General features: G+C 47.0%; 2 protein-coding genes across 2 annotated transcripts; one reads left to right on the forward strand and one right to left on the reverse strand.

The window, feature by feature from the left end:
• Nucleotides 1-1,129: 1,129 nt before the first annotated feature.
• LOC118402693 (5-hydroxytryptamine receptor 7-like) lies at nt 1,130-6,741 on the reverse strand. The gene is made up of 2 exons (XM_035800869.2): nt 5,960-6,741; nt 1,130-4,640 (listed from the first exon to the last, which is right to left on the reverse strand). Exons 1-2 carry the CDS (start codon nt 6,490-6,492, stop codon nt 3,836-3,838), a joined length of 1,338 nt encoding a protein of 445 aa, XP_035656762.2. The 5' UTR covers nt 6,493-6,741; the 3' UTR covers nt 1,130-3,835.
• Nucleotides 6,742-7,433: 692 nt separating this feature from the next.
• Nucleotides 7,434-13,341, forward strand: LOC127911262 (putative protein TPRXL; the record flags this gene model as incomplete). Its single annotated transcript, XM_052477427.1, has 2 exons — nt 7,434-7,622; nt 12,721-13,341. Coding segments are annotated over exons 1-2 (810 nt in total), but the record flags the coding sequence as incomplete, so codon positions are not given.
• Between the last annotated feature and the right edge of the window lie 4,541 nt (nt 13,342-17,882).

Here is a 17,882-nt window from a genome sequence, read left to right on the forward strand (position 1 = left end):
ATAAATGAATATGCCTACATTTAATAAGACAATAAATGAATAGGCCTACATTTAATAAGACAATAAATGAATAGGCACCATTTTCTTTCAGGCCCCATGTCTATGATCTGTACTGAGAGAAGGGCTCTTAGAGTAGGTCTATTGCTTTCACATAAGGCCTTTTCAGGGAATTGCTTTAACAAAAGCCTCCATTTTATCGGCTAAGTGCACTAGCACGTTGACTGAATACTGAATTCTGTGAGTTTGGTCAAGTCCAGACATATGAACGTAGAGATGAATCATACCCACTGCAACATAAATGCACTTGCCTCCTCGTTATATTTTCATTGTAGCTTAAAGATACAGGATATAATGGCCCATAGCTTTCTACACTAAAACAAATCCAATAAAAAAAATTCACGGTTGGATAATTCTACGTTGTTTCCCTTAGAGACATGGCCATCATAAATGTTGCTAAGTGGGTGACTTTGGGTACATGTTGGATTTAGACAGGAAATAGATCGTCACCCTAAATCCCTTTTTTTCTCCCTCTCCTTCAGCTGCCTTGGTTTTGACTCACAATAAGACATGAAGAGGACTTTGTGACGTGTGACTCAGTGTTGTTCGGTGCGTAGGATTGCCTCACACCTCTAGGTGTTCATGTCCTTCACTGGGCTTCACATGTGATAGAACGTATTGACTGAGCCAATACTCCACATTTGCACTTTGTTTCACTAAACAATTATGAGCCATCACACAACAAAGGTTTTGCCAAACTGACCAATTTAACTGAGAGAATACTGACAATATAGTAGGGAAATTTAAAAAAACAAAAACAAATTGTGACTTAACTGTAAACACATGGACAAACTATTCATAATGCCATGTAAATGAAACAATGTTATTGCCATTTTTATAAACACCGACAAAAAGGTTCACAGAATTACCCTCAGATTCTATTTACACTTTTGAGTCTTTATGACATCACAATCAAAATCATGCAATTCTGTTACATCCTTAATGATGTCACTCTCGTAAAAACAAAAACAAATGAAATAATGACTGGTCAATCACATTTATATATGTATGTGATGTCATTCAACAAACATACATTCAACGTAAATTAACAGACATTGGGAAGAAGAAGAAGAAGAAGTAAAATAATATTTTATGCAATTGAAAGGGCATACTCACTCAGGAAGTCAAATGCCACGTGTAGGTTGTATTGTCCATTTGCATTTAAGAGTCTGCATTACACATAACCATGGAACAACGTCAACACACCATGGTTGATTTGTTTGACAAAGTCACAACATTGTTGCCCGTGACGTACAGGAACACGTTCGGACGTGTTTTTGTTTACATTTACTTTGTTTACAAACATTGGACAATGTTGGAAGCACAGAATTGTCTACAATGTCATTGTATCCTGTAGCGTTAGGATTTCCCTTCACTGGATCTAAGAGGCCCGAACCATGAAAAACAGCCCCAGACCATTATTCCTCCTCCACCAAACTTTACAGTTCCCACTATGTAATTGGGGAAGGTAGCATTTTCCTGGCATCCACCAAACCCAGATTTGTCCATCAGACTGCCAGATGGTGAAGCGTGATTTATCACTCCAGAGAACGTGTTTCCACTGCTCCAGAGTCCAATGGTGGCGAGCTTTATACCACTCCAACCGACGCTTGTCATTGCGCATGGTGATCTTAGGCTTGTGTGCAGCTGCTCGGCCGTGGAAACCCATTTCGTGAAGCTCCCGACGAACAGTTCTTGTGCTGATTACGTTGCTTCCAGAGGCAGTTTGGAACTCTGTAGTGAGCGTTGCAACTGCAACAGCGCTTCAGCACTCGGCGGTCCCGTTCTGTGAGCTTGTGTGTCCTACCACTTCGCGGCTGAGCCGTTGTTGCTCCTAGACATTTCCACTTCACAATAACAGCCCTTACAGTTGACGGGCAGCTCTTGCAAGACGAACTGGCTTGTTGGAAAGGTGGCATCTTATGACGGTGCCACATTGAAAGCCACTGAGCTTTTCAGTAAGGCCATTTTAATGACAATGTTCGTCTATGGACATTGCTTGGCTTGGGCTAGATTTTATACACCTGTCAGAAACGGTTGTGGCTGAAATAGCCAAATCGACACATTTGAATGGGGTGTCCACATACTTTTGTTAATATAGTCAACAACAACAAAATGGATGGATCAACTGTAGATTGCCCCTTCATGAAACAGCTAACCATCATGGCTTGTTCTGAGGCATCGTGTTTGTGCAAATGTAGCCGTGTGATGTTGTTCCCCTAGATTATGCACCAAATTACCAGATTATGCAACAAGGACCAACAAGGACCATTGAAATAGGCCAGGTCAAGAGGGGATGTTAATCATTTGATAATAATAATTCAGTGTGTTTTATATTTAATTACAGCTGCATAGCTAATGTTATTCTTTGGTGTACAAACACTTTTTCATATCAATATTGTACATACACATGATTGTAAAAGTGTTGTATATTTTGGTTTGGCCCATCGCGGGTTACCATCGCGGGTTACCATCGCGGGTTACCATCGCGGGTTACCATCGCGGGTTACCATTGCGGGTTATCATCGCGGGTTATCATCGCGGGTTACCATCGCGGGCGGGTTACCATCGCGGGTTACCATCGCGGGTTATCATCGCGGGTTACCATCGCGGGTTACCATCGTGGGTTATCATCGCGGGTTACCATCGCGGGTTATCATCGCGGGTTACCATCGCGGGTTACCATCGCGGGTTATCATCGCGGGTTATCATCGGGTTACCATCGCGGGTTACCATCGCGGGTTACCATCGCGGGTTATCATCGCGGGTTATCATGCGGGTTACCATCGCGGGTTACCATCGCGGGTTACCATCGCGGGTTATCATCGCGGGTTACCATCGTGGGTTACCATCGCGGGTTACCATCGCGGGTTACCATCGCGGGTTACCATCGCGGGTTATCTGTATTTCCGTACCCTCTTATTGTTCTCTTTTGCCTGACCTTCGGCTAGCGAGGTATGTTGTCCTTGGCTCCCAAATTGTTCAATATAAAACCGTCATAATGTTACACAATATACTGTTATGCTACCTTAAGTTTGTTACAATGTGGATAATATAAAGATTTATGTTAACAAGTTTCACAAAGCTCCCTAACTAGGGTATCTATTGTAACTTGTGAGTACTTGGGACAGTGTTTGAGTGAGTGTCCGTGTGCTTGCGCAGGTGCCTGAGAGCTAGGCAAGGGTTAACATAATGTGTGTTGTCTCTTCGTGTGCAGGTATGTCTTTATGTTGTCTGAATGATGTTCTGTATCATTTTGCTTGTATTGTATGGTGTGCTGTTGTGCATTGAATGTGTGCACACAGAACCTGTTATTTCATTTTGCCTGACCTTCAGCATAGCAAGGTGCCTGAGAGCTAGGACTGCGCCAAGGGCAGTTGTGTTATAATGTGTGTTGTCTCTTTGTGTGCAAGGCAAATAAAAAGAATTCGACCAGCAGACCTCCAGTTGTGGCAGCGTCCTAATTGAAAGTACACAACGCAGAACAAACCACGCTACACAACTACAGCACAACTGAGAAATGCCCCGGGGCAAAAGCACCGTAACGTCACGGACACAAAGCCAAAGTGCAATGGACTCACATTCAGATGGAAGGATAGATTCTTAGTTGTTTCATAAATCAGACCTGACCAATAAGGTCTAGACTGTGTCTGGACATGCACGATCTTAAGTAGAGGACCAGGCAGGCAGATAACATTGACCTATTGTCATAGAGAGAATGTGGTCGACTCTGGTGCTCAGTGTGACAGCTCCCACCACACCACAACGATAACACCATTTAGATAACGGAGTCGGTCTTATCCACCCGTTTGAGGGCCTGTTGCATCCCGACGGCGGACAGCTTGCGGTTGATGTTGCGATAACGACAGCGCAGCAGGTTGCTGTAGGTGGTCCTCAGGTCCCTGTTGAAGAAGGCGTAGATGAAAGGGTTAAGGAGGGAGTTGGCATAGCCCAGCCACAACAGGGTCCTCTCCACCCACAAGGGCACACAGCTAGGGCAGTCCGCCCTGCAGATGAAGGGTCTGGCCGTGGACAGTAAGAAGAAAGGCATCCAGCAGACACTGAAGGCTCCTACCACGATCCCCAGGGTGGCTGCTGCCTTCTGCTCCCGCTTGAAGATGGACATGTTCCTCCGGTTGCTCCTCATGAGCCGGGAGAATCGCGTGCACTCCTCCACCTCCCTGTGGAGCCTCAGAGCGGCCGACACACAGTCCACGCTGTCCTCTTCCTCCTCCTGTTCCTCCATGGCCTCCTCTCCCCCCCGCGCCTCTTCCTCCCCGACCCGCGGGAAGCCCGTGATGGTGTGCTTGGCGGCGCTGAGCTTGGCGGCGCGGTAGATGCGGTAGTACATAATGAGCATGACGGATACAGGGATGTAGAACGCCACTGAGGTGGAGTAGATGGTGTAACCAAAGTCCTGGCTGATCAGACACACCTTGTTGTCGTTTACGTTCTGGGCCCAGCCGAAGAGGGGGGGCAAGGTGATGGAGGCGGACAGGAGCCACACGGACACCACCATCTTGGCCATGCAACAGCCATTCTGTCTCACAGGGTAGGTCAGAGGCTTGGTTATGCCCAGGTACCTCAGAACGGACAACAAAATAAGCATATAATTAATTAGCTGTAAACAACAAACAAACTGTTTATACATACAGATACATATTACTGTAAATACATTGGATTAACAACAAGGAACTTACAAAGAAAGACAAAACATTGGGGAGTAATTCACACCAAAATAACTATCGCAATTATAATAAGATCGTATAACAATATTATTATAATGTAGCCTAATGTACTAGGGCTACGCTATAATTTGTTTTAAAAGGAGATTGGAAATCCCGAACTCCTTACATGTTTTTATTATGTTTATGACAAGGTAGGAGAACATATGGTAGCGGGACCCGCAAAAATGTGTTTAAGGCTCATGTGGGGATCGAACTGCAAGGGGTAAACATATGATTTTGGAGGCAAGAGTGCCTCCCACTTCACTATGAAAATATCAGTGTTCATTTGTTTTTTAAATGATTTATTTTATTTAGTAGCCTACACGTAATCTTCCTGTCTGGGTTTGCGCCCCCCCCCTTGAGTTGTGCCGTGGTGGAGATATTTGTGGGCTATACTCGGCCTTGTCTCAGGATGGTAAGTTGGTGGTTGAAGATATCCCTCTAGTCGTGTGAGGGGCTGTGCTTTGGCAAAGTGGGTGGGGTTATATCCTGCCTGTTTGGCTCTGTCCGGGGGTATCATCGGATGGGGCCACAGTGTCTCCTGACCCCTCCTGTCTCAGCCTCCAGCATTTATGCTGCAGTAGTTTATGTGACGGGGGGCTGGGGTCAGTTTGTTATATCTGGAGTACTTCTCCTGTCTTATCCGGTGTCCTGTGTGAATTTAAGTATGCTCTCTCTAATTCTCTCTTTCTTTCTCTCTGAGGACCTGAGCCCTAGGACCATGCCTCAGGACAACCTGGCATGATGACTCCTTGCTGTCCTCAGACCACCTGGCCGTGCTGCTGCTCCAGTTTCAACTGTTCTGCCTGCAGCTATGGAATCCTGACCTGTTCACTGGACGTGCTACCTGTCCCATACCTGCTGTTTTCAACTCTCTAGAGACAGCAGGAGCGGTAGAGATACTCTTAATGATCGGCTATGAAAAACCAACTGACATTTACTCCTGAGGCTATATAAATAAATTTGATTTGAATTTGATTTGATAGCCCACATGGGCTTATAAAACACGATTTCATCAAGTATGTGCAGCAAAAAACACGAAACAAAAATGTAAGACTCAATTTAACAATTAAATGCATAATTAACCGCCATATTAAAACGACGTTCACCTTGTCACACTACACAAACAATACGTTTCCTTCTATGCAGGTAATAGGCATTGGAATGACACTTACCTGTCTATGCTAATTACGCACAGCGTCATTATGGATGCAGTGCAACACATCACGTCCATGGCAATAAAAACGTTGCAGAAGACTCGGCCAAAAACCCATTGCCCCCCAATAAGGTCCGTTATACTGACAAACGGCATAACTGCCAGCGCGACTGAAAGGTCGGCAACCGCCAGAGACACGATCAGATAGTTGGACGGCTGCCGCAACTTTTTCACGAAGCACACCGAAATCACCACCAGCAAGTTCCCGCAGATAGTAAACAGCGTGAGCATGGTGAGAATCCCTCCAATAAATACCTTCTCCACCTTGTCGTAGTTCAGAATTTGCTCCCCACACCGAGTCCCATTCTCCATCAGCAGAGTTGAAGACTGCGAAGTGGCGGATAATGCCTCCGCCGCGTCTTGCGCAATCTTCAGCAAGTGTGCAACGAGCGCCTCCGAAATCATATTTGTTGCACCGGGCTCTTTCGCTTTCTCCATCACATAAGATTTCATGTTGCTGTTGTTGAAAGTTCCATCTGCATCCACGAACATGCTGGTTGGTTTTTATCCATGAACTTGCAACCCCGTAAAATGACATAGCCTGTAGGCCTACGCACAGATGTGCATGTGTGATGTAAATGACTCATCTGCATCCTCCGCGCAGAGCGCACATTCATAGTAGTAGGAAACACGCAAATTGCTCTATTCTAAGAACATTATTCATCAAGCAAGCATGTTATCAAAAACGACCTTAAAACGTTTCTCTGTGAACATCTCTGGTCACCACGGAGAAATAACAGCTCCTGCGGCCGTGTCAGTGCAATTATACGCTAACTGATTGACAAGTGACGTCAGGAACACCTAGAACGTTGGAGTCGTTCTAAATGTCTCGCTGATTTATTCAAGACATTAAACAAGCATGACATTCTCTGAATAGCCAACCAATCCAATGCGGCTATGGGGGCGTATCAACATACCTTCATTGGCAACTAAATCAGGTGTAGTAGAGTAGGTCTACTAATTGTAATGCTACAATATGGCCACAACAACATCATTTAACATTTTTTTTAAAGACATACATACATATATATATATATATATATATATATATATATATATATATATATATTGTCATAACCCTTTTTGGAACAGTAGCTAGCATAGAGTGTGCAGAGCTGTCATCAAGGCAAAGGGTGGCTACTATCAAATAGATTAGGATTGGATTTGAACACTTGTTGTTGTTGTTGGTTGCTACATGATTCCATATGTGTTATTTCAAGGTTTTGATGTCTTCACTATTATTCTATAATGTAGAAAACAGTAAAAAAAGAAATACAGACAAATCCTGGACTGAGTAAGCGTGTCCAAACTTTTGACTGGTACAGTACATTGTTGTAACCCTTATTGGACCAGTAGCTAGCCGATGTGCCTAGGGGCTAGCAGAACAGGGTTTGAGACCTGCATATAATTGCCACACTAGTGTCAGAAGTGGGATGGAGCCTTTGATGGCCATGGTGTGTACATGTGAGGAACCTGTTGTAGAGAGGGTGGGGACAGCTCACCTGAAAGGCTCAGCTCACCTGAAAGGCTCAGCTCACCTGAAAGGCTCAGCTCACCTGAAAGGCTCAGCTCACCTGAAAGGCTCAGCTCACCTGAAAGGCTCAGCTCACCTGAAAGGCTCAGCTCTGTCCCTGTATTAAAGTAGGTTTATCTGACCTGTCCCTGTACTAAAAGGTGGTTATCTGACCTGTCCCTGTATTAAAGGGAGTTTATCTGACCTGTCCTGTATTAAAGGGTCGTTATCTGACCTGTCCTGTATTAAAGGGGGTTTATCTGACCTGTCCCTGTAATAAAGGGTGGTTATCTGACCTGTCCCTGTATTAAAGGGGTTTATCTGACCTGTCCCTGTATTAAAGGGGGTTTATCTGACCTGTCCCTGTATTAAAGGGTGGTTATCTGACCTGTCCCTGTATTAAAGGGTGTTTATCTGACCTGTCCCTGTATTAAAGGGGGTTTATCTGACCTGTCCCTGTATTAAAGGGTGGTTATCTGACCTGTCCCTGTATTAAAGGGTGGTTATCTGACCTGTCCTCTATTAAAGGGTGGTTATCTGACCTGTCCCTGTATTAAAGGGAGTTTATCTGACCTGTCCTGTATTAAAGGGTCGTTATCTGACCTGTCCTGTATTAAAGGGGGTTTATCTGACCTGTCCCTGTATTAAAGGGTCGTTATCTGACCTGTCCTGTATTAAAGGGGGTTTATCTGACCTGTCCCTGTAATAAAGGGTCGTTATCTGACCTGTCCCTGTATTAAAGGGTGGTTATCTGACCTGTCCCTGTATTAAAGTAGGTTTATCTGACCTGTCCCTGTATTAAAGTAGGTTTATCTGACCTGTCCCTGTACTAAAGGGTGGTTATCTGACCTGTCCCTGTAATAAAGGGTCGTTATCTGACCTGTCCCTGTATTAAAGTGGGTTTATCTGACCTGTCCCTGTATTAAAGTGGGTTTATCTGACCTGTCCTGTATTATTCATAAGACTAAAGGTACCAGGGCCCGGTCTTTTCAAAACCTTTCAAATCTGGTTCAGAATTATCTGGAATCTGTAAAAAAAATATATAATAATTATATCCAGCATCAGTTCGATCTTGCGGTTTTTGAGCCATTTTTTTTCAGAAAATAATCATTCTGATTCTGGCTTTAAAATAATTTTCTCAGATAAATATTTTGGTGTTTTTTGTTTATTTGTTTTGATTCCGTAGTCCCTCTTTTTATTTTTTTATATTAATATATTAATATTAATATTAATATGCATTTTTTTTTTATCAAATCAAATGTATTTTATATAGCCCTTCGTACATCAGCTGATATCTCAAAGTGCTGTACAGAAACCCAGCCTGAAACCCCAAACAGCAACAATGCATACCATAATATGAAGATCACAGAATCTGGATTCAGGGCTTTGAACAGACCTCTCCATCTACTGAACAGACCTCTCCATCTACTGAACAGACCTCTCCATCTACTGAACAGACCTCTCCATCTACTGAACAGACCTCTCCATCTACTGAACAGACCTCTCCATCTACTGAACAGGCCTCTCCATCTACTGAACAGGCCTCTCCATCTACTGAACAGGCCTCTCCATCTACTGAACAGGCCTCTCCATCTACTGAACAGACCTCTCCATCTACTGAACAGACCTCTCCATCTACTGAACAGACCTCTCCATCTACTGAACAGACCTCTCCATCTACTGAACAGACCTCTCCATCTACTGAACAGGCCTCTCCATCTACTGAACAGGCCTCTCCATCTACTGAACAGACCTCTCCATCTACTGAACAGGCCTCTCCATCTACTGAACAGACCTCTCCATCTACTGAACAGACCTCTCCATCTACTGAACAGACCTCTCCATCTACTGAACAGACCTCTCCATCTACTGAACAGACCTCTCCATCTACTGAACAGGCCTCTCCATCTACTGAACAGACCTCTCCATCTACTGAACAGACCTCTCCATCTACTGAACAGGCCTCTCCATCTACTGAACAGGCCTCTCCATTTACTGAACAGGCCTCTCCATCTACTGAACAGACCTCTCCATCTACTGAACAGGCCTCTCCATCTACTGAACAGACCTCTCCATGTACTGAACAGACCTCTCCATCTACTGAACAGGCCTCTCCATCTACTGAACAGACCTCTCCATCTACTGAACAGACCTCTCCATCTACTGAACAGACCTCTCCATCTACTGAACAGACCTCTCCATCTACTGAACAGACCTCTCCATCTACTGAACAGACCTCTCCATCTACTGAACAGACCTCTCCATCTACTGAACAGACCTCTCCATCTACTGAACAGGCCTCTCCATCTACTGAACAGACCTCTCCATCTACTGAACAGACCTCTCCATCTACTGAACAGGCCTCTCCATCTACTGAACAGGCCTCTCCATCTACTGAACAGGCCTCTCCATCTACTGAACAGGCCCTCCATCTACTGAACAGGCCTCTCCATCTACTGAACAGGCCTCTCCATCTACTGAACAGACCTCTCCATCTACTGAACAGACCTCTCCATCTACTGAACAGGCCTCTCCATTTACTGAACAGGCCTCTCCATCTACTGAACAGACCTCTCCATCTACTGAACAGACCTCTCCATCTACTGAACAGGCCTCTCCATCTACTGAACAGGCCTCTCCATTTACTGAACAGGCCTCTCCATCTACTGAACAGACCTCTCCATCTACTGAACAGGCCTCTCCATCTACTGAACAGACCTCTCCATCTACTGAACAGACCTCTCCATCTACTGAACAGGCCTCTCCATCTACTGAACAGACCTCTCCATCTACTGAACAGACCTCTCCATCTACTGAACAGGCCTCTCCATCTACTGAACAGACCTCTCCATCTACTGAACAGACCTCTCCATCTACTGAACAGGCCTCTCCATCTACTGAACAGACCTCTCCATCTACTGAACAGACCTCTCCATCTACTGAACAGACCTCTCCATCTACTGAACAGACCTCTCCATCTACTGAACAGACCTCTCCATCTACTGAACAGACCTCTCCATCTACTGAACAGACCTCTCCATCTACTGAACAGACCTCTCCATCTACTGAACAGGCCTCTCCATCTACTGAACAGACCTCTCCATCTACTGAACAGACCTCTCCATCTACTGAACAGGCCTCTCCATCTACTGAACAGGCCTCTCCATCTACTGAACAGGCCTCTCCATCTACTGAACAGGCCTCTCCATCTACTGAACAGGCCTCTCCATCTACTGAACAGACCTCTCCATCTACTGAACAGACCTCTCCATCTACTGAACAGACCTCTCCATCTACTGAACAGACCTCTCCATCTACTGAACAGACCTCTCCATCTACTGAACAGGCCTCTCCATCTACTGAACAGACCTCTCCATCTACTGAACAGGCCTCTCCATCTACTGAACAGGCCTCTCCATTTACTGAACAGGCCTCTCCATCTACTGAACAGACCTCTCCATCTACTGAACAGGCCTCTCCATCTACTGAACAGACCTCTCCATGTACTGAACAGACCTCTCCATCTACTGAACAGGCCTCTCCATCTACTGAACAGACCTCTCCATCTACTGAACAGACCTCTCCATCTACTGAACAGATCTCTCCATCTACTGAACAGGCCTCTCCATCTACTGAACAGACCTCTCCATCTACTGAACAGACCTCTCCATCTACTGAACAGACCTCTCCATCTACTGAACAGACCTCTCCATCTACTGAACAGGCCTCTCCATCTACTGAACAGACCTCTCCATCTACTGAACAGACCTCTCCATCTACTGAACAGGCCTCTCCATCTACTGAACAGGCCTCTCCATCTACTGAACAGGCCTCTCCATCTACTGAACAGGCCTCTCCATCTACTGAACAGGCCTCTCCATCTACTGAACAGACCTCTCCATCTACTGAACAGACCTCTCCATCTACTGAACAGGCCTCTCCATTTACTGAACAGGCCTCTCCATCTACTGAACAGACCTCTCCATCTACTGAACAGACCTCTCCATCTACTGAACAGGCCTCTCCATCTACTGAACAGGCCTCTCCATTTACTGAACAGGCCTCTCCATCTACTGAACAGACCTCTCCATCTACTGAACAGGCCTCTCCATCTACTGAACAGACCTCTCCATCTACTGAACAGACCTCTCCATCTACTGAACAGGCCTCTCCATCTACTGAACAGACCTCTCCATCTACTGAACAGACCTCTCCATCTACTGAACAGGCCTCTCCATCTACTGAACAGACCTCTCCATCTACTGAACAGACCTCTCCATCTACTGAACAGGCCTCTCCATCTACTGAACAGACCTCTCCATCTACTGAACAGACCTCTCCATCTACTGAACAGACCTCTCCATCTACTGAACAGACCTCTCCATCTACTGAACAGACCTCTCCATCTACTGAACAGACCTCTCCATCTACTGAACAGACCTCTCCATCTACTGAACAGACCTCTCCATCTACTGAACAGGCCTCTCCATCTACTGAACAGACCTCTCCATCTACTGAACAGACCTCTCCATCTACTGAACAGGCCTCTCCATCTACTGAACAGGCCTCTCCATCTACTGAACAGGCCTCTCCATCTACTGAACAGGCCTCTCCATCTACTGAACAGGCCTCTCCATCTACTGAACAGACCTCTCCATCTACTGAACAGACCTCTCCATCTACTGAACAGACCTCTCCATCTACTGAACAGACCTCTCCATCTACTGAACAGACCTCTCCATCTACTGAACAGGCCTCTCCATCTACTGAACAGACCTCTCCATCTACTGAACAGACCTCTCCATCTACTGAACAGGCCTCTCCATCCACTGAACAGGCCTCTCCATCTACTGAACAGGCCTCTCCATCTACTGAACAGGCCTCTCCATCTACTGAACAGGCCTCTCCATCCTCTCCATCTACTGAACAGGCCTCTCCATCTACTGAACAGGCCTCTCCATCTACTGAACAGGCCTCTCCATCTACTGAACAGGCCTCTCCATCTACTGAACAGACCTCTCCATCTACTGAACAGGCCTCTCCATCTACTGAACAGACCTCTCCATCTACTGAACAGACCTCTCCATCTACTGAACAGCCTCTCCATCTACTGAACAGGCCTCTCCATCTACTGAACAGAACAGGCCTCTCCATCTACTGAACAGGCCTCTCCATCTACTGAACAGGCCTCTCCATCTACTGAACAGACCTCTCCATCTACTGAACAGACCTCTCCATCTACTGAACAGACCTCTCCATCTACTGAACAGACCTCTCCATCTACTGAACAGACCTCTCCATCTACTGAACAGGCCTCTCCATCTACTGAACAGACCTCTCCATCTACTGAACAGACCTCTCCATCTACTGAACAGACCTCTCCATCTACTGAACAGGCCTCTCCATCTACTGAACAGGCCTCTCCATCTACTGAACAGGCCTCTCCATCTACTGAACAGGCCTCTCCATCTACTGAACAGGCCTCTCCATCTACTGAACAGGCCTCTCCATCTACTGAACAGACCTCTCCATCTACTGAACAGGCCTCTCCATCTACTGAACAGACCTCTCCATCTACTGAACAGACCTCTCCATCTACTGAACAGACCTCTCCATCTACTGAACAGGCCTCTCCATCTACTGAACAGGCCTCTCCATCTACTGAACAGACCTCTCCATCTACTGAACAGGCCTCTCCATCTACTGAACAGGCCTCTCCATCTACTGAACAGACCTCTCCATCTACTGAACAGGCCTCTCCATCTACTGAACAGGCCTCTCCATCTACTGAACAGGCCTCTCCATCTACTGAACAGACCTCTCCATCTACTGAACAGATCTCTCCATCTACTGAACAGGCCTCTCCATCTACTGAACAGACCTCTCCATCTACTGAACAGACCTCTCCATCTACTGAACAGACCTCTCCATCTACTGAACAGGCCTCTCCATCTACTGAACAGACCTCTCCATCTACTGAACAGACCTCTCCATCTACTGAACAGACCTCTCCATCTACTGAACAGGCCTCTCCATCTACTGAACAGGCCTCTCCATCTACTGAACAGACCTCTCCATCTACTGAACAGGCCTCTCCATCTACTGAACAGGCCTCTCCATCTACTGAACAGACCTCTCCATCTACTGAACAGGCCTCTCCATCTACTGAACAGGCCTCTCCATCTACTGAACAGACCTCTCCATCTACTGAACAGACCTCTCCATCTACTGAACAGACCTCTCCATCTACTGAACAGGCCTCTCCATCTACTGAACAGGCCTCTCCATCTACTGAACAGGCCTCTCCATCTACTGAACAGGCCTCTCCATCTACTGAACAGACCTCTCCATCTACTGAACAGGCCTCTCCATCTACTGAACAGGCCTCTCCATCTACTGAACAGGCCTCTCCATCTACTGAACAGACCTCTCCATCTACTGAACAGCCTCTCCATCTACTGAACAGGCCTCTCCATCTACTGAACAGACCTCTCCATCTACTGAACAGGCCTCTCCATCTACTGAACAGGCCTCTCCATCTACTGAACAGACCTCTCCATCTACTGAACAGGCCTCTCCATCTACTGAACAGGCCTCTCCATCTACTGAACAGACCTCTCCATCTACTGAACAGACCTCTCCATCTACTGAACAGACCTCTCCATCTACTGAACAGGCCTCTCCATCTACTGAACAGGCCTCTCCATCTACTGAACAGGCCTCTCCATCTACTGAACAGGCCTCTCCATCTACTGAACAGACCTCTCCATCTACTGAACAGGCCTCTCCATCTACTGAACAGGCCTCTCCATCTACTGAACAGGCCTCTCCATCTACTGAACAGGCCTCTCCATCTACTGAACAGGCCTCTCCATCTACTGAACAGGCCTCTCCATCTACTGAACAGGCCTCTCCATTTACTGAACAGGCCTCTCCATCTACTGAACAGGCCTCTCCATCTACTGAACAGGCCTCTCCATCTACTGAACAGGATCCTCTCCATCTACTGAACAGACCTCTCCATCTACTGAACAGGCCTCTCCATCTACTGAACAGATCTACTGAACAGACCTCCATCTACTGAACAGACCTCTCCATCTACTGAACAGGCCTCTCCATCTACTGAACAGACCTCCATCTACTGAACAGGCCTCTCCATCTACTGAACAGGCCTCTCCATCCTACTGAACAGGCCTCTCCATCTACTGAACAGGCCTCTCCATCTACTGAACAGGCCTCTCCATCTACTGAACAGGCCTCTCCATCTACTGAACAGGCCTCTCCATCTACTGAACAGGCCTCTCCATCTACTGAACAGACCTCTCCATCTACTGAACAGGCCTCTCCATCTACTGAACAGACCTCTCCATCTACTGAACAGGCCTCTCCATCTACTGAACAGGCCTCTCCATCTACTGAACAGACCTCTCCATCTACTGAACAGGCCTCTCCATCTACTGAACAGGCCTCTCCATCTACTGAACAGGCCTCTCCATCTACTGAACAGGCCTCTCCATCTACTGAACAGGCCTCTCCATCTACTGAACAGGCCTCTCCATCTACTGAACATCCTACTGAACAGGCCTCTCCATCTACTGAACAGACCTCTCCATCTACTGAACAGGCCTCTCCATCTACTGAACAGGCCTCTCCATCTACTGAACAGGCCTCTCCATCTACTGAATAGGCCTCTCCATCTACTGAACAGGCCTCTCCATCTACTGAACAGGCCTCTCCATCTACTGAACAGGCCTCTCCATCTACTGAACAGACCTCTCCATCTACTGAACAGATCTCTCCATCTACTGAACAGAACTCTCCATCTACTGAACAGACCTCTCCATCTACTGAACAGATCTCTCCATCTACTGAACAGGCCTCTCCATCTACTGAACAGACCTCTCCATCTACTGAACAGGCCTCTCCATCTACTGAACAGGCCTCTCCATCCACTGAACAGGCCTCTCCATCTACTGAACAGGCCTCTCCATCTACTGAACAGGCCTCTCCATCTACTGAACAGGCCTCTCCATCTACTGAACAGGCCTCTCCATCTACTGAACAGGCCTCTCCATCTACTGAACAGACCTCTCCATCTACTGAACAGGCCTCTCCATCTACTGAACAGACCTCTCCATCTACTGAACAGACCTCTCCATCTACTGAACAGACCTCTCCATCTACTGAACAGACCTCTCCATCTACTGAACAGACCTCTCCATCTACTGAACAGACCTCTCCATCTACTGAACAGGCCTCTCCACAGACCTCTCCATCTACTGAACAGACCTCTCCATCTACTGAACAGGCCTCTCCATCCACTGAACAGGCCTCTCCATCTACTGAACAGGCCTCTCCATCTACTGAACAGGCCTCTCCATCTACTGAACAGGCCTCTCCATCTACTGAACAGGCCTCTCCATCTACTGAACAGGCCTCTCCATCTACTGAACAGACCTCTCCATCTACTGAACAGGCCTCTCCATCTACTGAACAGACCTCTCCATCTACTGAACAGGCCTCTCCATCTACTGAACAGACCTCTCCATCTACTGAACAGACCTCTCCATCTACTGAACAGGCCTCTCCATCTACTGAACAGGCCTCTCCATCTACTGAACAGGCCTCTCCATCTACTGAACAGGCCTCTCCATCTACTGAACAGGCCTCTCCATCTACTGAACAGGCCTCTCCATCTACTGAACAGACCTCTCCATCTACTGAACAGACCTCTCCTCTCCATCTACTGAACAGACCTCTCCATCTACTGAACAGACCTCTCCATCTACTGAACAGGCCTCTCCATCTACTGAACAGACCTCTCCATCTACTGAACAGACCTCTCCATCTACTGAACAGACCTCTCCATCTACTGAACATCCCACTGAACAGGCCTCTCCATCTACTGAACAGGCCTCTCCATCTACTGAACAGGCCTCTCCATCTCCATCTACTGAACAGGCCTCTCCATCTACTGAACAGGCCTCTCCATCTATCTACTGAACAGACCTCTCCATCTACTGAACAGGCCTCTCCATCTACTGAACAGACCTCTCCATCTACTGAACAGACCTCTCCATCTACTGAACAGACCTCTCCATCTACTGAACAGGCCTCTCCATCTACTGAACAGGCCTCTCCATCTACTGAACAGACCTCTCCATCTACTGAACAGGCCTCTCCATCTACTGAACAGGCCTCTCCATCTACTGAACAGACCTCTCCATCTACTGAACAGGCCTCTCCATCTACTGAACAGGCCTCTCCATCTACTGAACAGGCCTCTCCATCTACTGAACAGACCTCTCCATCTACTGAACAGGCCTCTCCATCTACTGAACAGGCCTCTCCATCTACTGAACAGGCCTCTCCATCTACTGAACAGACCTCTCCATCTACTGAACAGGCCTCTCCATCTACTGAACAGGCCTCTCCATCTACTGAACAGGCCTCTCCATCTACTGAACAGGCCTCTCCATCTACTGAACAGGCCTCTCCATCTACTGAACAGACCTCTCCATCTACTGAACAGGCCTCTCCATCTACTGAACAGGCCTCTCCATCTACTGAACAGACCTCTCCATCTACTGAACAGACCTCTCCATCTACTGAACAGACCTCTCCATCTACTGAACAGGCATCTCTCCATCTACTGAACAGGCCTCTCCATCTACTGAACAGGCCTCTCCATCTACTGAACAGGCCTCTCCATCTACTGAACAGGCCTCTCCATCTACTGAACAGGCCTCTCCATCTACTGAACAGGCCTCTCCATCTACTGAACAGGCCTCTCCATCTACTGAACAGGCCTCTCCATCTACTGAACAGGCCTCTCCATCTACTGAACAGGCCTCTCCATCTACTGAACAGGCCTCTCCATCTACTGAACAGGCCTCTCCATCTACTGAACAGGCCTCTCCATCTACTGAACAGGCCTCTCCATCTACTGAACAGACCTCTCCATCTACTGAACAGATCTCTCCATCTACTGAACAGGCCTCTCCATCTACTGAACAGACCTCTCCATCTACTGAACAGATCTCTCCATCTACTGAACAGGCCTCTCCATCTACTGAACAGACCTCTCCATCTACCTCTCCATCTACTGAACAGGCCTCTCCATCTACTGAACAGGCCTCTCCATCTACTGAACAGGCCTCTCCATCTACTGAACAGGCCTCTCCATCTACTGAACAGGCCTCTCCATCTACTGAACAGGCCTCTCCATCTACTGAACAGGCCTCTCCATCTACTGAACAGGCCTCTCCATCTACTGAACAGACCTCTCCATCTACTGAACAGGCCTCTCCATCTACTGAACAGACCTCTCCATCTACTGAACAGGCCTCTCCATCTACTGAACAGGCCT

The sequence above is a fragment of the Oncorhynchus keta genome, chromosome 24 (assembly GCF_023373465.1).
Source record: "Oncorhynchus keta strain PuntledgeMale-10-30-2019 chromosome 24, Oket_V2, whole genome shotgun sequence".
NCBI lineage: Eukaryota > Metazoa > Chordata > Actinopteri > Salmoniformes > Salmonidae > Oncorhynchus > Oncorhynchus keta.

Bases quoted from the DNA above. Each gene is read 5' to 3' on its own strand.
- LOC118402693 (XM_035800869.2), bottom strand. From the start codon at position 6,492: ATGTTCGTGGATGCAGATGGAACTTTCAACAACAGCAACATGAAATCT. The intron at 4,641-5,959 runs GTAAGTGTCATT...GTCCGTTCTGAG, and splicing joins TGCGTAATTAGCATAGACAG to GTACCTGGGCATAACCAAGC.